At 40.6% G+C, this 23,627-nt stretch overlaps 1 protein-coding gene across 1 annotated transcript in view; it reads left to right on the top strand.

Annotated features, from left to right (window-relative positions):
- The first annotated feature begins 234 nt into the window (after nucleotides 1-234).
- Nucleotides 235-23,627, top strand: part of usp54b (ubiquitin specific peptidase 54b) — a 180,581-nt gene continuing 157,188 nt past the window's right edge. Inside the window, exons 1-2 of the mRNA XM_055149922.1 lie at nucleotides 235-420; nucleotides 16,828-16,920. Of these exons, the coding sequence (XP_055005897.1) occupies nucleotides 235-420; nucleotides 16,828-16,920 (279 nt within the window). The remainder of the gene's footprint in view (nucleotides 421-16,827; nucleotides 16,921-23,627) is intronic.

Raw genomic sequence — 23,627 nt, 5'->3', positions numbered from 1 at the left:
TAATCCCAAGGAGCTCAGAGAAGAACTAAGCGGGTTGGATTTTCAAAGTTAAACCACGGCCGGAGTCTGTTGTATGGGTGCCCAATCTCCAAATACCTCTTCCAGCCGCCGTTTTGTAATTCCTCGACTTCCCTTTGCTTCGCCTTTCCGCTCATTCTCCGTCACTCAATCTCATGGGAGTAACATAGAGCCCGCTGTCCCGTCCGTAGCCCCGCCCCTTCCGTCCGGGTAGTGATGTCGTGGAAGAGGAACTACTTCGCGTCGGGTAGCGGAGGGGGCGTGAGTGGTGCTTCGCCCGTGGGAGGAGGCGGAGGGATACACGGACTGGTGACTCCCCGAAATATGAACTCGATCGCGCCGAGCAAAGGACTGAGCAACGAGCCGGGACAAAACAGCTGCTTCCTGAACAGCGCCTTACAAGTGAGTACCAGAAATGTGATTAAAAATACGGCGAAGTTCACATTTTTACGTTTGTATTTCTTCATGGAGATGTTATTGCTTTGTGTGGAATGTTTCACAGTACAGCATTAAACCTTTCCGTCTTCATGGAGACAAAACCTAGCCAAGTTAGAGGTCAGATCTGTGGAGAGGCGACGCTGCTCACAGTCAGAACGCCTGTTTTTTGAGGTATTTTTGAGCTATAAAACCACCTGTAATTGAGTAAATGTAAAGTAAATCTGTTTAATGCCATATTGTGGAACATTTGAAGCTGAGCAGTGACATATCCATAGAAACGTGAAGAAGAAGGTGACGGACCCTTGAAAAGTTACATAGTGCACCTTTAACTATGTAACTTTTCTGTTTTGGAGTTGTTGTTATTTCACAGTCGCCACGTTTACATGAGAGCTTTAATTCCGAATGAAAATGATTTAATTCTGAATCAAAATTTATTCCGCTTTAAAAAGACCATGTAAACGCTTAGGCCCCGTCCACACTAGTTCGTATTCGAGTCGTTTTCGTTGTGGATGCAGTGTTCGTTCACACTAATGTGATTGAAAACGGCTCCAGAGACGGAACGATTTGGTGCCACTAGCTCCAACGAATTCATCCGAGTACAGATCTGATCCGGCACTGTGTGGACTCCTGAAAACACTGATACTCTGATGTAGGTCTGTGCGCCGCGAAGTAATTCACCGCCAAAACGCTAAGAGGCTAGAATATATGTCCATTCATGTAAACGATCTGTGCGTACGACCTGCAGACGTATAGGCGAGTTTCAGCTGACGTCATTGTTATTAAAAGCCCGCGTTGCATGCTGGGAAATATTTTAGTCGGAGGCAAGAAACAGGATAGCGTCAAACACAGTGCGTAACCTCGCGTATTTATCCCCGATAATGGTAAATTCCTGCTGCATTATCGGATGCACAAATAGAAGAATAGAAGAAGGAAAATGTCTTTTTCGTATTCTGAGTGAAAAGAACCACTAACGGTGAATTAAACGGCTTTCAAACATTCGCAGAGCAAACGTAGAAGATCCTAACAAACCGTGGACTTCGACAAGTTCAACAACACATCCAGACTCTTGGAGGTTTTCATCTTTTCTGCTGTGAATGGCCCAGGAGTTTCCACCAAGTCATTGTGGATATCAAAGAAGTGAATATTTGTCCAGGTAGTTGGTGATTCAGACCAGAAATTTGGTTTGGTTCCACCTTTTGTCGGGGTTGAAAAGGGTGATTTGGCTCCATCGATGCTTATGACCAATTTCTGGTCAAATCGTCTTCGGTCCTCTGCCGTTAGACTGGATAAATAACCGGGATCAATACCCTTTACGTGCTTTCTCGCTCCGTCCGTCATGTTGAATTAGTGTTTCTTGCCGCCGACCAAAATAATTCCCATCATGCAACGCGCGCTTTTGTCAACAATGAAACTCACCTATAATCTCTGAAAAGTTTCACATGAACCATCTCCAACACGACAGAAGAGCAGAACACCCCCCTGTCACAGAAACAACACTCATATTCCACTGAGTCGTGTCCTTTAGCCGACAGAAGCTGAACCGCGTCAGCGCACAATAGGGAGCTGTTTTTTGAGCGCTCAGTTTCTGCAAATTAGCCATGTGGTTTTAAGTTTAGTTTCTGTAAAATGTAAACAAATATGCTCAAAGCTGTGTGTATGGGGAAGGCTTGCGGACACAGAAACGTGTCTGGACGCAGATCGTTTCCAATACGGTGATACGCTGATTCGTTTCAGTGTAAACATAGTCTTAATTCCTAATGAAAATGATTAAACGGATTTAATTACGCAAGAGCTGTTTTTTTCTTCGCTTAGTTTCTGCAAATTAGCGATGCGGTTTTAAGTTTCGTTTCTGTGAGAGTTGCGCAAATCTGCATTAAACACATTATAATGTCAAACGGGCTGATGTGGAGTTAGAGTGGTCACGGTTTATATGTCGTAAAGTTGAATTTATTTATGCAGATCAGTCGTGCAGATAGTAAAAATAATGATGATAATTTGAATATAAAAACGTTCATGATTAATCGATAATCGATCTTTAATTCTCCTGATGATTGATTAAGAAAATTTAATCGAATGCCCATCCCTAATATAGAGTCAAGCAAATTTCTGGACCGTGCACTAGAAAAGATCCCCAGTGCAGCTTTAAATAGCAGGAAATTACCCTTTTTTTTGCTATGTTTAGAATAGTGCTCATCTGTTTTACATTTAAAGGTCCTATATTACGCAAAATTGACTCTAGTGAAGCTGTATGAAGTTTAAAAACACAGTGGAGCGCTTCTTGTACTACCACATGACATCACAAGGTGGATGTTAGTGTTTTCTGGTTGATAAAAGAACTCCCTAGCCGGGTTTGTGTGTTAAACATGTGTGAATGAAACGAAACACAACTCCAGGTCTGTTTGCGATGAGGAAACATTACAGCAGATCAGAAAATAGCGCTTTAAAAAGAAATTGTGCGTCTCGTATCTTTTTTATCTCCATCTCTGATCGTCCTTTCTCTCCGACCTCTATACTATGAAGTCTATAGAGTTGCTTACACTGCGTTGCCGCTGCCGCTGCTGCCGCTGCTGCTGCTGCATCCCTCCCTCTCTCTCTCGCTCTTCTCTCCCTCTTCCTCTCCATCTCTCTCCCTCTTCCTCTCCCTCTCTCCTCCCAAGATTTCCAACTGGCACAAAAACAAAGCCACACACACATTTTATCTTCTACGTCCAAAGCCAACGCGCCGAACCCGCTCGCTAATGCACAAAATCGTCCCCAAAACTACAACTAACGAGGGATGAGGAGCGTACAGTATGAGAAAAACCAGGAGTCTAAACGCGTTGAGAAATACACTGGAACTAATAAGGTAAGTGGGCTATAGTGTGGAGACGTATATGTAGTGGGGCAGGTGTAGTGTGAAGGACGCGAGGTTCATTTGTGAAAGAAAAAAAAAAAAAGGCTGAATGAAAAGAGGAGAGGAGGGAGAGAGAGAGAGAAAGAGAGAGAGAATTAGGCTACTTCAAGGTTACACATGTCCGAACACATGCTCAGACTAAAAGAGGAGGAGGAGGAGGAGAGTGAGCGGGACAGGAGGTAGAAGCTGAAGCATCGCTGAAGTACTGGTGGTTCGATACTGCAGGAGTTTGAAGTACTACAAGTGTATTTTTACTGCATAGTGTGGAGTTAGCTGTTAGCTTTAGCTGTGGGATAGGCTAAGCTTCGGTTGTAACAGACTAAGCAGAGTATGCAATTTATTTGATTAATTTTAACTTCATTTAACTTGATGTAATTTAATTTTAATCTATTTTAAAATGTTATTAGTATTTTATTGTATTTTATTATTTTTTATTTTTATATTTAATTATTAAATTTTATTTTCATTTTGTTTATTTTATTTGTATTATATTTTTATTTTGTAATTATTTTATTTTGTATTTTATATTTAATTACAGTTTATTTTCATTTTGTTTATTTTATTTGTATTTTATTTTTATTTTGTATTTTTATATTTTAATTAAAATTGATTTTCATTTTGTTTTATTTGTGTTATATTTTTTTTGTAGTTATTTTTATTTTATATTTTTATATTTAATTTTATTTTCATTTTGTTTATTTTTATTAAATTTTTATTTTGCAATTATTTTTATTTTGTATTTTTATATTAAATTTAATTTTGCTTATTGTATTTATTTATTTATTTACATAAAGTTTATTTAGTAATGTTATAAACTAATTTGTGGTTTGATCCAAGTCACAAAAAATTTGTTTTGTATACATTTGTATTTTTTCCAACTTTTTGTTATAAGTGAAATTTTTAAGACTTTAGACCAGTCAAAAGATGTAATATTTTATTTTGAATTGTTAATTGCTATGGAAACAGAGCCAAATTTTCATGACTCATTCTGAAACCCTTTAATAGCACCCATTAGACACTTTGACTGCTTTTACATTTTTAACTTTGACCTAAGCGTAATGTATTCAGTGTAACTCTGAATAAGAATTTTAACCATTGTAATTTAACACCAGCAGGAGGATGAGAAGTTCTAACGTTGCTTTTGTTTTGTCCTTGGGCAAGACACTTAATCCCTGTTGCCTATCCAGTTGCAATAAAGTGTGACAGAGAGGAAGGGCATCCGGTTTAAACATAGCAGCCAAAATAAGGTTTGAAAAAGCAAGTATAATTTGTTTTGTTGAGGATTTTTGACTTTTTCTTTTTGTATTAAAACTACTAGGGGTGTAACGATATTATTATTATTATTATTATGTTTATTTATTTCGGACAGTAATACATAGAACATAAATTAAAAAACAAAAACAAAAAACTAAATAATGAAAAAAGACAAAAACGTAAATACATAGATATAACACAAAAAGTAACTATTTCTATTCTATAATAACAGGCAAAATAAATGTTACGCAGAATTTTCCTTGTGTCCGAAAAAGGAGTGGGAGGAAGTAAATACTTATTTAACCCCACCCCTTTTTTCTACAGTCCCAAATTAACGAAGAACAAATACAGACTTCTCATTTCCTGTACATTATAAGCAATAATTGCACAGTACCTCCATTGCATTACAATCTAACAGACAACAACAAATATATGTATATTATGTACACAGATATAGTACACATCATATACACAGATATAATATATATACATACCTACATACACATCACATACCCATGCATACCTATATATATATATACATATATACACCCATATACATACACATACATATATACATGCACACATATACCCTAAGCACTCATTTCTTCCGCACAATATTTTGAAATAATAAATTTTTTAATTGCCCTTTTGAATACATGTATATTCGAACAAAGTTTTAATTCTATTTTCAAGTTGTTCCATAATTTCACACCACAAACAGAGACACAAAAACTTTTTCTTGTCGTTCGAGCACGAGGCAATTTAAAATTCAAAACGCCTCTTAAGTTATAGTTTGTTTCCCTTTCACAAAAAAAGTAGTTGAAGATTTTTTGGTAAGTGCTTATTTTTAGCTTTATACATGACTTGTGCAGTTTGGTACAGAATCAAATCATTCAGTTTGAGTAATTTGGCATGAATAAACAGTGGATTAGTGTGGTCATGAAATTTGACATTATAAATAATTCGTATTGCTTTTTTTTGAAGTTTTATCAATGGTTCTATTGCCGTTTTATAGTTATTGCCCCAAATTTCTGCACAGTATGTTAAATATGGTAAAACCAGTGAACAATAAAGTGTGTGTAGTGCTCTGTGATCTAAGACATACTTTGCTTTGTTTAATACTGCAATACTTTTTGATATTTTATTATGTATATATCCAAGTCTCACGATACGATATCGTCACGGTATGAACTTCACGGTACGATATTTATAGCGATATCGTGGGAAAGCTCACGATATGATGGGGGGAGCTGTTGCTACTATAAAAAAGTGGATTTAAGCAAAGAATCTTGTAATTCGATATATTTTGACAGCCCACGATATTATTGTGAGACTTCTGACGATACGATATTACGATATTTTGGTTATTTTTACATCCCTGTGAAGCTGTAGTTTTCAATTTAACATCAATTTTACCTTTTTGTTTAGTAGAAACTGGCAATTCCCAGGCTTGAAATGATCCAAATGATTCTAGTGAAGGTGTGCGGAGTTTAAAAACACAGTGGAGCACTTCCTGTATCACCGCATGACATCACAAAGTGGAACGGAGTGAACTTTTCGATGAGGAAACGCCATTATAACGCAGATCAGAAGATGGTGTAATACAGGCTGTTTAAATCTTGTGTAGTCTGCGTAATGTCCAACTTTTCCCCCCTTTAAAATCGATTTCGAACTTTGCTTTTTAAACGCATCCCCTCCGCCCTAGTCCCAGAGGAGCCCTTGAGCAAGACACTTAGCCCCCCGCTGCTGCAGTAGCGCCGCAGACCAGCAGGCTCCTGTGCTTATGTAGATGTAGGTTTTTAATGAGCCTTTATACGGTAAAGAAGTGTGAAGTCAGCATCTCCGGCGTGTAAACAAAAGTAAAAATAAAGCAGTTAGGAGCTGTAGGGGAGCACTGCGCTGATGGAGTTCTAATTAGGAAAAGGCCTGGCTCTTCTCTTTGTACTATTTGAATAACTTTAAATGCGGCTAATTTTGTTCTCAGGGAAACAATAAGGACGCTGACTGTGGTTTAGTTACACCGGGCTGTCCAACGAACGAGACGGCTTTATTTATTCACATATTTACGTGGGTTTTATTCGCGTAGTCGGGTTTGGGAATTCAAGCCGACCCAACGTAAAGTTTTTTAGTTCAATAAATATTGGCAAAAAAATGACATAACATATTTCAACGATATAACACTTTATTTGATTATTAGTGCCTTGTACGACTGTTTAGTTTCATGTGTCCTTCTCTTCAGAGTTGGGAACTAACCAGAAATAGTACTCAAGTAAGTAGACTGTAAAAGTACAAGTACATACAGACTATAAGTGGCACCAGCTAAAAAATGTGTAATGAAGAAGGAAAACATATATAGGTCGCACTTTTTGGGGGAAATGTATTTTATAAAATCAGAGACCAGGAACTGACATTTAACCTTCAAAGTCAAGTTCTAGTAAAAACAATAGAACAGAGAACAACAGACTGTTAACGTCACATATGAACAGTTCTTCAGATAAACTATAACATAAACAACAGAACAGAACAAGTTAAACAAACTCTCCATCTCACTCCAAATCACTAAATCCATTCAATTCTTCATCCTCGGTGTCACTTCTGAGCAACTCCACGACCTCCGGAGGTAAACAGACGTCGCTTCCTCTTCTGTGTCGCTGTCGTCAGACTCAGCATCAGTTCCAGTTAGAATTATTCTGGTCTTTCTGAATCCCGACAGGATGGTTTCAGTGTCACTGAAGTTCAGGCTTTGTCGATTCATCCAGTGACTCCAGGATAGTTTCATGGTGCATCCTCCTGGTGTCACAAGTTTATTGCTCATTCCAAACTTTTTTTCTGCTGCTCGATTACCATTTTCAGCTGAATATTTCGCTACTTGCAACTTGTAATCTGCAAAATATGATTTTCTTTTTGGGGGCATTTGTGTTCAGTCTACTCAGTGTCTTTATAAGTTTGTTTAAAGGTTGTATGGAGGATTTTTTTTGTTTCAAGTTGTCAATGATAGATTATAGAGGTGCAGTAGCCTTGTAATTATGATGACCAAAAAAAAGACAATAAAAATTCATCAACTCTGGACGTGGTGGGGCTAAACATTTGCCAATAGATAACGACACTGCCTCGTTATCTGTTAGCTGACAGGCTGTCAATCAAACTCCCTACGTTTCTAGTGTAACTGACTTGCCTGCGCGCCGCCGGTACGTGGTTTACGTACGACTGTCACGCAGTCCACAGACGCAAGACGCACAGACGCTGTTTACTCCACCAACGCAACAGTTCTTAGCGGCTTTTTTTGACCTATATCTTCCTCGCAGTTCGCACAAAGTTTGTTGCAATGGCGACAAGAATCCAGGAGCAGTTCGCCGCAAAAGAAAGTCCGTTTTTGAGGTCGCTGAAAGAAGAAGACAAGGGGAAAAGCAGCAAAGCCAAACTAAGGTGATTCTTGGAGATTCATTCCAGCGATGGCGCGACTGAAGCAGACGCAGGGTCTAAAGACTGACGCACTGGTCCACAAATTACTCCTGGACAGGTCACTTCTGCTTATTATGAAAACGTACTTTATTTCCAAGAGCTAGTCAAACGTTTTTCAGGACACAAATGTGATATCCTATGTCTGAAAACGTAATTTTCAATGCAAAGAAAGAGTCCGCTTGCTGCTGCGTGTTGTAGTAGTAGCTTCATTCGCACGGAATCTCCGCGCACCCTTCTCTGCACCCCTTTCCTGCTCCTCTCCCTGCTCCCTGTTTTGCTCTTCTTCCTGCTCATCACTTCTCTGCGCACGGAATCTCCGCGCACCGCTCCCCTCTCCTCTCTCCTCTCCCCCGCTCCGCTCTTCCCGCTGCTCCTCACTTCTTTTCCGCACACAAAATGTCCGCGCACCTCCTCCCCCCGCTCCTCACTTCTCCGTCTTGCCTAACCAACACTGTAGTTAGTTGTTTACAAGTCATGTGCAGCGATGAGCACTTGTTTTCTAGAAACAAACCTGTTTCTGGCGTAAGGAGGAGGAGGGAGGAGGCGTTTCTACGTAGGAGCTGTAGGGGAGGGGGGGGTGGTTTCACGCATGCGCAGAATTTGAAAAAGGACAAACAGTCGCTGGATTTCTCGTTCCTTGGAAAATCCTCTATACAACCTTTAAATTTTTTATTTTTGAGTGTTACAGAAGTAATGGTGCGATCGACTGACATGAATGTGAGAGTGAAGTGACAGTGGTACCTAGAGCGCCCTCTCGAGGCTGTCAGTGTGAACATTTTAATATATAAGTTGCACCAGAGTATAAGTGGCAGCACCACCCAAACCATAAGAAACCATGAGGGTCGGGGAAGTAACAAAAACCAAGATGGAGTGAGTGACTGAGACAAAAGAGACACAGACACAAAATGGCAGCCTGGCCACAAGTCCAGCAGTGTTTACCTCACAAACCAGGAAGGCGTTTGGAAAATAATGCAGTGACAACTTCCGGCGGGCTCTGTTCGCAGTGGAAAGTCTGACAAAATCTAAGAAAATTGAAAAAGGTCTCAGTTTTCTTCATCTACACGTCATTGTTGTGGTCCATTTTGTTGGGCTAATCAACACTTACAGCCACACCTCAGTTTTTATAATTTCCACACTGACACACAACTCTGATCGCACTGGGTACACGCGATTAGAAGAGACGAGACCGACAAATTCACGATCTGCGAGCCCAGTGTCGGGAACTACACCGGAAGTTGTCATCGCATGTTTCCAAACGTCTTCCTGGTTTGTGACGTAAGCGTGAAATAGAGTTTACTGTTGCAGACGATCTCCTTAAACAGAGGGAGGCGGGATTGGCTAAGCGTACGAGTGTCCCACCAATCAGGGACCAGAATGCAACAGCGAACCAGGACCAGGCGAACGAAATCGAACGAAATGAGTCACATAGCCAGGTTTGAGAGGAAACATGAGCAACAGACTATTTAAATGTACAAAATATAAAATAATGATAAATCTGGGCCCATTCAAGCAGAAGTAAACAACAAGGCCAAAAATTCAAGTTAATTCATCTGATATAAAAATGTATTGAACAGATACATATGTACTCTAGTTTATGAAACTGTTGACCTTTTTTCTGTACCATTTTTGGTTCTAAAGTTACATATGTTTTAAACAGACCATGTATGAAACATGTATGAAAAACACAAAAATTATTTCCCAAATTTCAAAGACCTGCAAATCATGTAAATAAACTGATGTATTTCATCATATCTTGTGTTATTCCATCTTTGAACTGTTGATGAAGGTACAGGATTAAAAAAAAAAGTATTTAAAATGATAAAAATTTGCTTTGGAAGGACTGACATATTTTATAGAAATTGTTTCCTTTCATTTTGAAGTAATATTAAAATATTCAGAAGAAAAAAGCGACAAATGATGTAAAATCCTGCACCTTCTACTTGTTTGCACAATTTTCCCTCCGTTACTTTTCCCTCCGTTACCATGACCTTTCTTAATAAAAAATCTCATTACTCAAAAAGTAAGAGGTTTTTCAACCTAATCTTGTACCATATGGTAGAAAACTATATGAAGCAAATATTCAAACCAGTTTGTTAAGGATATGTAAGTGAGAACCAAGAGTTATCACTGTTTGGATTTATTGCCCAAAAAGTGCTGCATATTTCATTCCCTCCGTTACCGACATGAGTTTTATAATTTTTTGTCAACAACTTGAAAGAATATCACAGGTTTAACTTGACCCTGTTGGAGTGTAACTCTTTCCTACATTCTGATACTTTACTTATTTCAATAGTCCCTCTAGTTTCTGAATAAGAGACATTTGAATGTAAAAAATCTGCCCCTGTTTCCCTCCGTTACCGCTTGACCCAAATATAACTGAACAAAACCAGTATTAAACCATTTCAGTCTCATTCCATCGTCTTTGCTTTATAATATTTGTGGATTTCGTTGTAAACACTCTGTATCTTCAGACTGGACCCGGTCAGATAACGACATTAAAGACCTTCACCTCGTACCCAGCACCGGGTCACGCAGACGTCAGACATGCCCCGGTTTCCCCCTCCCCAGACGCCTCCTCGTCCTCGGGGCAGCCCCAGGCCAGTCTCAGCCTTCGAGTCCCAGGTCTTCCCCAGGGCCTCCTCCCAGTGGGACCCGGAGCTGCGTCTGCCCGGGTCACGTATAGAAACATGTCGAGATTCAGTCTGGAGTCTGGAAATAAGTTCTCGTGAATGATTTAAAGGAGATGTACCCGATTTTTTTTGCGACTTAAAAACGTGAAAAACAAAACGAGTTCATTTTAAAGGTCTGGCATTACGCAAAATGTTCTGGGACAAGACACATTTTCTTCAGATACACGAAAAAACACCGAGTACAGAGGCTTTTTTGTGCAGAGGTTTGTGTTTTGTGCCCCGTTCCTGATCAGAAGAAAATATCCAATAAATAAGATAATTCTAATTCTAAACTATCGCTTTTTGTTGCTTTTGTAGTGGAGCAAAAGACGAGAGAGAAAGAGAGATGTGAACCAAAGAGAGAGAGGAAAAGAGAGAAAGAGAAAGTGAGGGAAGAGAGGTGAGAGAGAGAGAGAGAGTGGGAGAAAGGAGAGTGGAAGTGAGAGAAAGAGATGTGTGAGCGAGAGTCGGGGGGAATAGAGAAAGTAAGAGAGAAAAAAGAGAGAAAGAAAGTGATTGAAGAGAGGAGAGAGAGCGAGAGGGAAGAGAGAAGAGAGGTGTGTGTGAGAGGGAGAGAGAGGAGGGAGAGGAATAGAGAGAAAGAGATGAAGTTATTGAAGAAAGGGAGAAAGAAGGAGAGCGCAAGTGAGAGAAAGAGCGACGTGTGAGAGGACGAGACCGAGGGAGAGGAACAGAGGGAAAAAGAGAGAAAGAAGGAGAGATGAAGTGAGAGAAAGACGTGGGAGAGAGAGGAATAGAGAGAGAAAATGATTGAAGAGAGGTGAGAGAGAGCGAGGGAGAAGTGTAGAGATAACGAGAGAGAGGAAAAGAGAAAGAGAGAGAGAGAAAGTGACTGACGAGAGGGCAGAGAAAAAGACGGGGAGAAAGAAGGAGAGAGGAAGAGAGAGAGAGACAGATGTTTGAGCGAAAGACAGAGACCGAGGGAGAAGAACGGAGAGAGAAATAGAAAGAGAGAAAATGGGAGAAGAGAGATGAGAGAGAAAGAGAGGAAGTGAGAGAAAGAGTGATGGGTGAGAGGACGAGACCTAGGGAGAGGAACAGAGGGAAAAAAGAGAGAAAGAAGGAGAGAAAGACGTGGGAGAGAGAGGAATAGAGAGAGAAAGTGATTGAAGAGAGGAAAGAGAGGTGAGAGAGAGAGCGAGGGAGAAGTGTAGAGATAACGAGAGAGAGGAAAAAGAGAAAGAGAGAGAGAGAAAGTGATTGACGAGAGGGCAGAGAAAAAGACGGGGAGAAAGAAAGAGAAAGGAAGAGAGAGAGAGACAGATGTTTGAGCGAAAGACAGAGACCGAGGGAGAAGAACGGAGAGAGAAATAGAAAGAGAGAAAATGGGAGAAGAGAGATGAGAGAGAGAAGAAGAAGAGAGAGGAAGTGAGAGAAAACGAGAGATGTGTGTATGAGTGTGTGAGAGAGCGAGAGAAAGAGAGAGAAAATGAGAGAAAGAGGTGTGAAGAAGAGAGTTAGAGTGTTTTCAGTTTGAGAGACAAACTCAGCCTAAATACGCAGGATTTTTGCTTTAATTAAAGGTTGTATAGAGGATTTTTTTAAGGGAAGAGAAATACAGCGACAGTCCTTGTGCGCGTTCAGAATCACTGTTGAAGTTTCCTGTCTAGAAGTAATTCAGCGACCGACGCGTCAGTTTTTAGACCCTTCGTCTGCTTCGGTCGCGCCATCGCTGGACGAGATCTCCAAGAATCACCTCAGTTTGTCTTCGCTCCTTTTCCTCTTCTCTTCTTCTTTCAGCGACCTCAAAAACGGACTTTCTTTTGCGGCGAACCGGTCGTGGATTCTCGTCCGCCGTCACGACAAATTTTGTGCGAAATGCGAGGAAGCGACAGTTCGAAAAAGCCTCTAAGAACCGCTGCGTAAACCACGTAATCCCCGACGAGTCAGTTACACTAGGGAGTTTGATTGACAACCCAACAGCCAATAGAAAATGAGGGAGCCTCGTTTTCTATTGGCTGATGTTTATCTGGCCTCACTACGTCCACAGTTGATAGATTTTCGTTCTTTTTTTTTGGTCATCATAATTACAAAGCTGCTGCGTCTCTGTAATGGTATTTTAATCTTTCACTGACAGTTTGAAACTAAAAAAAATCCTCCATACAACCTTTAAACTCGAGTGAACAAAAAAAACACAACTTTCGTCTGTTTGTGACGAAAAAACAACATTATAACCCACGTCAGATCAGAAAATAGCGTCATATTTACTCTTTAAAATGTGAACTGTGAACTTAATTTTTAAATAAATCATAAATCTATACACTATACTTCTGAAATACTATATTATATATTTCGCATAATTGTTCAGCCATTGGAGCTTTAATTAGACTTTTAATTGTCATATTGACAGTGTTTGGGAGTAACAGATTACATGTACCGGAGTTAAGTAATCAGAGTACAAATTATGAGTAATTGTATTTGGATACAGTTACTGTTTCAGTGAGTGGTAATTGGATTACAGTTACTTTGTTGAAATAAATGGATTACATGGTGGTATTTTCCTGTTTTCACATTTTGGGCTAAACCAGGTCTAAACCAGGACTAAACCAGATCTAAACCAGATCTAAACCAGGACTAAACCAGGTCTAAACCAGATCTCTAAACCAGGTCTAAACCAGGTCTAAACCAGGTCTAAACCAGGTCTAAACAGGACTAAAACAGGACTAAAAGAAGACTAAATGAAGACTAAAAGAAGACTAAAACAGGACTAAAACAGGACTAAAAGAAGACTAAAACAGACTAAAACATGACTAAAACAGGACTAAAACAGGACTAAAAGAAGACTAAATGAAGACTAAAAGAAGACTAAAACAGACTAAAAAGGACTAAAACAGGACTAAAAGAAGACTAAAAAGAGACTAAAAAAGGACTAAAAGAGGACTAAAAGGACTAAAGAAGACTAAAAGAGGACTAAAACAGGACTAAAAGAAGACTAAAAGAAGACAAAAACATGACTAAAACATGACTAAAACAGGACTAAAAGAAGACTAAAAGAAGACTAAAAGAGGACTAAAAGAGAACTAAAAGAGGACTAAAAGAGGACTAAAAGAAGGACTAAAAGAAGACTAAAAGAAGACTAAAAGAGGACTAAAAGAGACTAAAAGAGGACTAAAAGAAGACTAAAAGAGGACTAAAAGAAGACTAAAAGAGGACTAAAACAGGACTAAAAGAAGACTAAAAGAAGACTAAAAGAGGACTAAAACAGGACTAAAAGAAGACTAAAAGAGGACTAAAACAGGACTAAAAGAAGACTAAAAGAGACTAAAAGAGAACTAAAATAGGACTAAAAGAAGACTAAAAGAGGACTAAAACAGGACTAAAAGAAGACTAAAAGAAGACTAAAAGAGGACTAAAAGAGGACTAAAAGAAGACTAAAAGAGGACTAAAACAGGACTAAAAGAAGACTAAAGAGACTAAAAGGACTAAAAGGACTAAAAGAGGACTAAAAGAAGACTAAAAAGGACTAAAAAGGACTAAAGAAGACTAAAAAAGACTAAAAGAGACTAAAAAAGACTAAAAGAAGACTAAAGAAAGACTAAAAGAAGACTAAAAAGACTAAAAGAGGACTAAAAGAAGACTAAAAGAGGACTAAAAGAGGACTAAAAGAGGACTAAAAGAAGACTAAAAGAAGACTAAAAGAGGACTAAAAGAAGACTAAAAAAGACTAAAAGAAGACTAAAAGAAGGACTAAAAGAGGACTAAAAGAGGACTAAAAAGAAGACTAAAAGAGGACTAAAAGAGAACTAAAAGAGACTAAAAGAGGACTAAAAGAAGACTAAAAGAGGACTAAAAGAGGACTAAAAGAAGACTAAAAGAGGACTAAAAGAGGACTAAAAGAAGACTAAAAAGACAAAAACATGACTAAAACATGACTAAAACAGGACTAAAAGAAGACTAAAAGAGACTAAAAAGACTAAAAGAGACTAAAAGAAGACTAAAAAGACTAAAAAGACTAAAAGAAGACTAAAAGAGGACTAAAAGAAGACTAAAAGAGACTAAAAGAAGACTAAAAGAGGACTAAAAGAGGACTAAAAGAGGACTAAAAGAGGACTAAAAGAGGACTAAAAGAAGACTAAAAGAGGACTAAAAGAGGACTAAAACAGGATTTAAGAGGACTGAACCATGCCGCGCTGACCGTGTCTCCTCCTCTTCTATCAATAATATTTTTAATTTGGTTCAGTAAAGTCTGGGCTTTTTATTTTCTTTTAGCAGACAAAACATCTTATGTGAAGATTTCCTCGTCTTTGCTTCTCTACAGCAAATCAAGTAATCCAGAGTATTCAGATTACATTACTCACTTTAAGTAATTTAATGGATTAAGTTACAAACTACATTTTGGTGTGTGTAATCTGTAATCTGTAGGGGAATACATTTTAAAAGTCACCTTCCCAACACTGCATATTGAGCTGGAGTTTACAGTGTGTGTGTTGTGTGTGTTGTGTGTGTTGTGTGTGTTTGTTGTGTGTGTTGTGTGCGTTGTGTGGTCGGTTCTGTCTCTATGGACCAGTGTTGTGTCAATATTATCTTTGTTTTCAGACAGCGAACGCTAGAGCAGCTCTTTTCTCTAATTATACGGCGCTCGCTCACACCCACAGGACGGGCAGGACGTAAAAGCGCCGCTCACCGCTCACTTTTATCTCCTCTGTGTTTGTGAAATTGTTTTTTTGTTTGTTTGTTTAGTCGGACTGTGTCTCGTGTGGCTTGTGAAAAGTTCTCGTTGGTTTTGGTTTGAGCGATGGTGAAGACGGAGGGAAAGAGGGAGAGTCACGGAGGAGAGGATGTGGTTTAGGGATGGACAGACAGGCTGCATTTGAGGTTTTGGTGGTGAATTGTTGCTTTCAAGGCTGCGCAGTTAATCGAATTTTGAAACGATTAAAGGTTTTAGAGAACAGCTGGATATAGTTTATTTTGGATAAATTTATGTTTTTTTTTTGCCTTATTTCAGGTTCAAAGTATATTTTATTCATTTTATGTTTTATACATCGCAAAACTGCTCTAAGGTTCTAATTTGTAGCCTGAATTTATGTTCATTTTGAAAGTTCTGCAGTTCTGCGAAAATTATCAATAACAAAGTGTATTCTTTTTTTTTTTGAGAGAGACATGCTGAATAAATGCATCGTGTAACTTAAAAATAATTGTTTGTATAATTGTGATTTCAATCTTGACCAAAATAATTGTGATAATGATTTTTTCTATAAAAGCCCTAGTTGCTTTTTCATGTTTTTTTTTTTTTTTTTTTTTTTGCTGACTGAACTTCAAATAAGCAGGAAATTTAGCATTGTGTGAGGAAGCCAAACTTCCAATTTAGTAACAAAAATGTATCCAAACAATATTTTTTATTAAAACTGTTTTACAAATTCAGTTTAATAAATCCCTTTTTAATTTTTATATTTTTTTTTTAATTCTTGAGATATTTTTGAGTTCACAAACTCATGAGATTCATCTTGGAGAGCGTGTGTACGGTTTAGTGAACTGGAGGACCAGTCCCGTCGCAGGTTTGAGGTTTGTGCAGAAGCCAAAGGTGAAGCACCTGAACAAACCAAAACAAACATGGCTTCAGACTATTTTAGCGTCAATACGGATGATTTAGTTTATGAAAAAAATACCGAAGGTGCAAGTGTGGACAGGGAGGTTGTCTGTGCTTCTTAACTGGATGTGACAAAAGTTAGATTTTTTTGGCTTGTTCTGCTTCAACCAGTCAGATTTAAATAGTATAATAATATTATATAATAGTATACAATAGTATATAATACTGTTATATAATAGTATTTAATACTATTAATTATATAATACAAATAATCTGTCTGAGTGAGAGACGTTCCACATTGATAGTGTGTAAAAGTCACTTGACAGTTCTACACGTGACTCTGTGGTGACCCTGGTTGGAGAACTACAGTCTGTAATGACTCAGTTCTGCCTGAAGAACACTGCTCCCTCACATGCTGACGTGGTTTATATTTTGTATTTCAGACTCAGTGTAACAGCTTTAAAACGCCATACAGCCCTGACTCTTGCTCAGTGCTCAGATGAGTGTAGTTGATGATAACGTGGATTTGTGGTGTTTCTGTGCAGGTTCTGTGGCACCTGGACATCTTCAGGAGGAGCTTTCGACAGCTGACCACTCACAAGTGCATGGAGGACTCGTGTATCTTCTGCGCCCTCAAGGTACTCACTCTCTACATCACATTTACATATTATCATTTGACCTTTTACACTGCATTACATTATCCACTTTATTTAATATACTTATGCTGCTCTAATTTTGGGGATTAAATTACACTTGTGCAACAGGAGACCTACACGTCTTGTTCTGAACACAGCAGATCATTCTGATGTATCTGTGTCTGTTGTATTAGTTGTTTTTGCATAATATTGTATTGAAGAAAAAAACATATATAAGTCGCACTTTTTGAGGTAATTTTATTTTATAAAATCAGAGACCAGGAACCGACATTTCCTCTTGAAAGTCAAGTTCTAGTAAAAACAATAGAAGAGAGAACAACAGACTGTTAACGTCACATCTGAACAGTTCTTCAGATAAACTATAACATAAACAGCAGAACAGAACAAGTTTAACAAACTCTCCATCTCACTCCAAATCACTAAATCCATTCAATTCTTCATCCTCGGTGTCACTTCTGAACACCTCCACGACCTCCGGAGGTAAACAGAGCGCCGCTTCCTCTTCTGTGTCGCTGTCGTCAGACTCAGCATCAGTTCCAGTTAGAATTATTCTGGTCTTTCTGAATCCCGACAGGATGGTTTCAGTGTCACTGAAGTCCAGGCTTTGTCCATCCATCCAGTGACTTCAGGAAAGTTACATGGTTGTATCCTCCTGGTGTCACAAGTTTCTCACTCACTTCAAACTTTCTTTCTGCTGCTTGATTATCGTTTTCAGCTGCAGATTTCATGACTTGCAGCTTGTAATCTGCAAAATATGACTTTCTTTTTTGGGGACGTTTGTGTTCAGTCTACTCAGTCGTCTTTATATGTTTGTTTAAATGTTAAATAGGAGGGTTTCAGTCACGTGATCACAATGATGCGCGAAATTTCAGGTGGAGGGCAGGAAGTGAAGACAAACACGACAAACACGGCTCTGGAGAATGGATTTAGAGCCAGTAGCGAGGCAAAAGTACGAGCAGTTAGTCGACAAATATATTGGGCGTGACCCTGATCTTATTGAAAATGAGAGAATTTTCAACTGAAGTAAAAGATTTGCCGACAATCGAGTCAGAGGAGATCACGAACTATTTAACTCTTCAGACATCGTTCTACACCAGACAACAGATGAAGACGTACAAAAGTTTGGAGGCATATAACTTTTTTTGTCAGTGGATGGGTCCTCAACCTTGGTGCAAAACGCCTAAATGATGATTATGGTTTGGTCTTCGCCGGGGTGAGTGTTTCTCTTATTTTATGTGTATAGACGTTATGGGAAAAACTGCAGTGTATCGGCCGTAACCTCTATCTGAACTATTTAATGTCAACAAACGTCGTTAGTCGTTAATGATTCGTTTATGTTTAGGTAAACCACAAAAAACAATTTAGCTTTGTAACAAACCTTTGTCGAAGTGTTCACTGCAGACACGAGCATTAGTGAATTCTGCTCCTCCCGACCGCAAACAGGTTTGTAATCCACTTTTTACGGCGTTGTTCTGTCGGCTTTTCCCATTTCTGATCTTTGTGGACGACTATATTCAGTACTCTAAAAAAAATCGCTTTTCCTTCTCTCGGTTAGAACAATTGGCACAGCCGTAAACTACACAACACATCGGCATTTTCCTCCAGTCAGATCACTTCCTGCCCTCCATCTGACTTCACGTGCTGACAAACGTAGCCCTGTGACGTCACGTGAAACCCTGATATTGTTCAGTGGTGCAGAAGTAATGGTTTGATCGACTGACATGATACAGACAGAACAGAGGCTCTTTCTGCAGGAGACATGTGCAGTAGAGCCAAGTGACAGCGGTACAGGAGGAGACTAGAGCGCCCTCTTGTGCCTGTTAGTGTGAAAATTTGAATATATAAGTCGCAGGAAACACCCAAACCATGAAAAAACACAGTACATACATTTTGACTCATCCCTGTTTAACTCTGAATCGTCGTCCCTGTTAAATTTTGTATAGAGGATTTTCCAAGGAACGAGAAATCCAGCGACTGTTTGTCCTTTTTCAAATGTTGCGCATGCGTGAAACCACCCCCCCTCCCCTACAGCTCCTACGTAGAAACGCCTCCTCCCCTCCTCCTCCAGAAACAGGTTTGTTTACAGCCGGTGCGCTGCACATGACTTGTAAACAACTAACTACAGTGTTGGTTAGGCAAGACGGAGAAGTGAGGAGCGGGGGAGAGAGGGGTGCGGAGATTTCGGAGGAGAGAGGAGAGAGGAGAGGGAGAGAGGAGAGCGAGAGCAGAGGAGAGAGGAGAGGAGAGAGGAGAGGGGAGCGGTGCGCGGAGATTTCGTGCCCGGAGAAGTGAGGAGCAGGGTTGAAGAGCAGATCGGGCAGCGGGGACAGGAGCAGGAAAGGGGAGCAGAGAAGGTTGCGCGGAGATTCAGTGCGAATGAACTAGCTACAACACGCAGCAGCAAGCGGACTCTTTCTTTGCCTTGAAAATTACGTTTTCAGACATAGGATATCGCTTTCGTGTCCTGAAAAACGTTTGTCTCGCTCTTGGAAATAAAGTACGTTTCCATAATAAGCAGAAGTTTCCTGTCCAGGAGTAATTTGTGGACCAGTGCGTCAGTCTTTAGACCCTGCGTCTGCTTCAGTCGCGCCATCGCTGGAATGAATCTTCAAGAATCACCTTAGTTTGGCTTCGCTGCTTTTCCCCTTGTCTTCTTCTTTCAGCGACCTCAAAAACGGACTTTCTTTTGCGGCGAACTGCTCCTGGATTCTTGTCGCCATTGCAACAAACTTTGTGCGAACTGCGAGGAAGATATAGGTCAAAAAAAGCCGCTAAGAACTGTTGCGTTGGTGGAGTAAACAGCGTCTGTGCGTCTTGCGTCTGTGGACTGCGTGACAGTCGTACGTAAAACCACGTACCGGCGCGCGCAGGCAAGTCAGTTACACTAGAAACGTAGGGAGTTTGATTGACAGCCTGTCAGCTCACAGATAACGAGGCAGTGTCGTTATCTATTGGCAAATGTTTAGCCCCACCACGTCCAGAGTTGATGAATTTTTATTCTCTTTTTTTTGGTCATCATAATTACAAGGCTACTGCTCCTCTATAATCTATCATTGACAATTTGAAACAAAAAAAATCCTCCATACAACCTTTAACTTGCGCGTCTCCTCTTGAGCGTGGACCGGCGTTTTGTATTTGTTGAATAGTAGAAACACAGAGAAAGAGCCTGGAGCTTTGTGACATTTAAGTGACATTTAATCAGGATGTGATGGAGCAACAGAATCCGTGTGCGCGAGTGTGTGAGCGTGTGTGAGACCCGAGACGAACTAAACACTTCTATATTCGACATGAGGAGTCAGTGGCGTTACGAGGATTAGCCCAATTTGTAAAGGACCAAGGGCCACGTGCTAAAAGATACTCTACCTTTGCTTTTGCCAACATCACAAAGCTCTGGTCTGATTCAATAGAGAAATGGAGGTTCAGTTAAAGACGTACGATGCCTGAAATGTTCCACAGACTGACTTTAAACTTTAAACAGCGATTAAAACACCCGTAACTGGGTAAATTTCAAGCTTCTGATCAATGTTATAATGTTGTTTCCTCATCACAAACAGACCTGGAGTTGTGTTTTTTTTTTTTGTTTCATTCACACTTTTAACACACAAACACAAACAGAAAACACTCTGTTCCACCTTGTGATGTCACGTGGTAATACAAGAACCGCTCCACACACCTTCACTAGAATCATTTGGATGATTTCAGCTCCTGTGACCGTAATTCATATAACCTGTTTTAGTCCTGTTTTGGTCCTGGTTTAGTCCTGGTTAATCCTGGGACCAGTTTGGTTTAGTCCTTTTTTAGTCTGTTGTTAGTTCTGTTTTAGTCCTGTTTTAGTCTTGTTTAGTCCTGGTTTAGTCCTAGTTTAGTTGTGGTTTAGTCCTTGGATCAGTCCTGGTTTGAACCTGGTTTAGTCCTGGTTTAGCCCTGGTTTAGTCCTGGTTTAGTCCTGGTTCAGTCCTTGGATCAGTCCTGGTTTGAACCTGGTTTAGTCCTGGTTCAGTCCTGTGTTAGTCCTGTGTTAGTCCTGTTTCAGTCCTGGTTTAGTCCTGGTTCAGTCCTTGGATCAGTCCTGGTTTGAACCTGTTTTAATCCTGTTTTAGTCCTGTTTTAGCCCTGGTTTAGTCCTGGTTTAGTCCTGGTTTAGTCCTGGTTCAGTCCTTGGATCAGTCCTGGTTTGAACCTGGTTTAGTCCTGGTTCAGTTCTGTTTTAGTCCTGGTTTAGTCTTGTTTAGTCCTGGTTTAGTCCTGGTTCAGTCCTTGGATCAGTCCTGGTTTGAACCGTTTTAAGTCCTGTTTTAGTCCTGTTTAGCCCTGGTTTAGTCCTGGTTTAGTCCTGGTTTAGTCCTTTCAGTCCTTGGATCAGTCCTGGTTTTTTAGTCCTGGTTTAGTCCTGGTTTAGTCCTGGTTTAGTCCTTGGTCACTCCTCGTTTGGACCTGTTTTAGTCCTTGTTCAGTCCGGGATTAGTCCTGGTTTAGTCTTTTAGTGTTTTTAGTTTAATTAAGTTTTCTTTTCTTTTTCTTAAATTTTGGTTTGGAGACAAATAATGAAGAAAGTTGTGTTTTTTTCTTCCTTATTTTTTTTTATTTTATTTTGAAAAACAAATGAACGAATCATCCACAGATTGTACACGGACCAAAACTGTTAATTTTTTTCATTTCTTCAAACTTTACACCTCAGTATTTCCAGACGTCTTCCTGGTTTGCGACGTCAGCGTGACCAGAACCCTGAACATTTCTCACATTTCTTCTTCTTCTTCTTCTCCGCCGCCGTCGTCTCGTTTACTGTGCGCGCGGTTTTACAACGAGTGTGTAATTCTCACGGGCGACTCCTGCGTGAGGCGTCGTGAGGCGTCGTGAGGCGTCGTGAGGCCGCGAGGAGCTAATGAAGCGGCCGGCGCTGCGTCTCCACGGCACCATTTGTTGCGTCAATGATGACAAATTTGCTTCACGGTGTTAAAAAAAAAAAAAGAGAAAAAAAAAAAGAAAAAAATATGGCGGATGTGTAGCTGCGTGTGTGTGTGTGTGTGTGTGTGTGTGTGTCTCTGGAGCTCTTCTGTAATTAATTGGCCGACAGAAAAGAGCTGAGCAAGCACGAGCCCACGCTGAGAGGAGAGAGGGAAAGAAGAGAGGGAGCAGGGATGAGAAGGAGATGAGAAGGGAGAGGAGAGAGGGAGGGAGGGAGAGGAAGAGAGAAAGAGGAGGAGAAGGAAAGAAGGTAGAGAGAGAGAGAGAGAGAGAAGGGGAACGGGAGAAAAAATGAGAGGAGAATGGATGAGAGGAAGAGGCGGCGGGACAAAAAGAGAAAGGGAATAAGTGAGGATGAGAGGATAGAGGGAGGGAGAAGTATGAGAAGAGAGAAAGAGGAGGAGAAGGAGAGGTACAGAGAAAGAGAGGGAGGAGAAAGAGGAAAGGTAAGGAGGAGAGGGAGGAGAGAGAGAGAGAGAGGAGAGAGAGAGAGAGAGAGGAGAGAGGGAGGAGAGAGGAGAGAGAGAGGAGAGAGAGAGAGAGAGTGAGAGAGGAGAGAGAGGAGGAGAGAGGAGGAGAGAGAGGAGAGAGAGAGAGAGAGAGAGAGAGAGAGAGAGAGAGAGAGGGAGAGAGAGAGGAGAGAGAGAGGAGAGAGAAGAGGAGGAGAGAGGAGGAGAGAGGAGAGAGAGAGAGAGAGAGAGGGAGGAGAGGGAGGAGAGGGAGAGAGAGGAGAGGGAGAGAGAGAGAGAGGAGAGGAGAGAGAGGGAGAGAGAGAGAGAGAGAGAGAGGAGAGAGGGAGGAGAGACAGGAGAGAGGAGTGAGGAGAGAGAGAGAGAGAGGAGGAGAAGAGGGGGCGGAGGAGAGAGGAGAGAGAGGAGAGAGAGGAGAGGGAGAGAAAAAATGAGAGGAGAATGGATGAGAGAAGAGGCGCGGGACAAAAAGAGAAAGGGAATAAGTGAGGATGAGAGGATAGAGGGAGGGAGAAGTATGAGAAGAGAGAAGAGGAGGAGAAGGAGAGGTACAGAGAAAAGAGAGGGAGGAGAAAGAGGAAGGTAAGGAGGAGAGGGAGGAAGAGGAGGAGAGAGAGAGGAGAGGGAGAGAGAGAGGGAGGAGAGAGAGGAGAGAAGAAGGAGTGGGAAAAAAAGAGAAAGCGAGCGGAGGTAAGTGAGAGAGAGGAAAGAGGGAGGAGTGAGAGAGAGAGAGAGGATGGATGAGAGAGAGAGGGGAGGGGAGGGGGGACAGAGAGAGAGAGAAAAGGGTTAAAGAGATGAAGAGAGAGAAGAGAGGAGAGACAAAGAGGTACAGAACATGGAAAAGAAAGAGAAAAAAGTGGAGGGAAAGGAGGAGGGGAGGATGGATGAAAGGAGGAAGAAAGAGAGGGAGAGAGAGAAACAGAAAGAGGAGGAGAAAGAATAAGGCAGGAAGGAAGAAGAGAAAGAGAGACGGAATGTTAGGAAGATGAGAGGAAAAGGGATAAAAGGAAGAGGTGGCAGAACAAAAAGAGAAACGGTGATGATAAGAGAGGAGAGAGAGGGAGGGAAACGTGTGAGGAGGTAGAAAAGAGGATGGACGGAAGAGAGAGAAAGAGGGAGAAGGAAGGAAGAGAGAGAGACGGGGGGAAAGAGAAGGGATGAGAGGAGGAAGAGGTGGTGGAAAAAGAGAAAGCGAGTGAGTGAGGATGAGAGGAAGAGAGGGAAAGGGAGGATAAGAGTTGAGAGAGAAGG

This window comes from Boleophthalmus pectinirostris, unplaced genomic scaffold (genome assembly GCF_026225935.1).
Source record: "Boleophthalmus pectinirostris isolate CB_2022bp ecotype Guang Dong unplaced genomic scaffold, ASM2622593v1 HiC_scaffold_14, whole genome shotgun sequence".
Taxonomy (NCBI): domain Eukaryota; kingdom Metazoa; phylum Chordata; class Actinopteri; order Gobiiformes; family Gobiidae; genus Boleophthalmus; species Boleophthalmus pectinirostris.
Note: the sequence above shows the minus strand (reverse complement) of the source record. Positions and strands in the feature narration are given on the sequence as shown.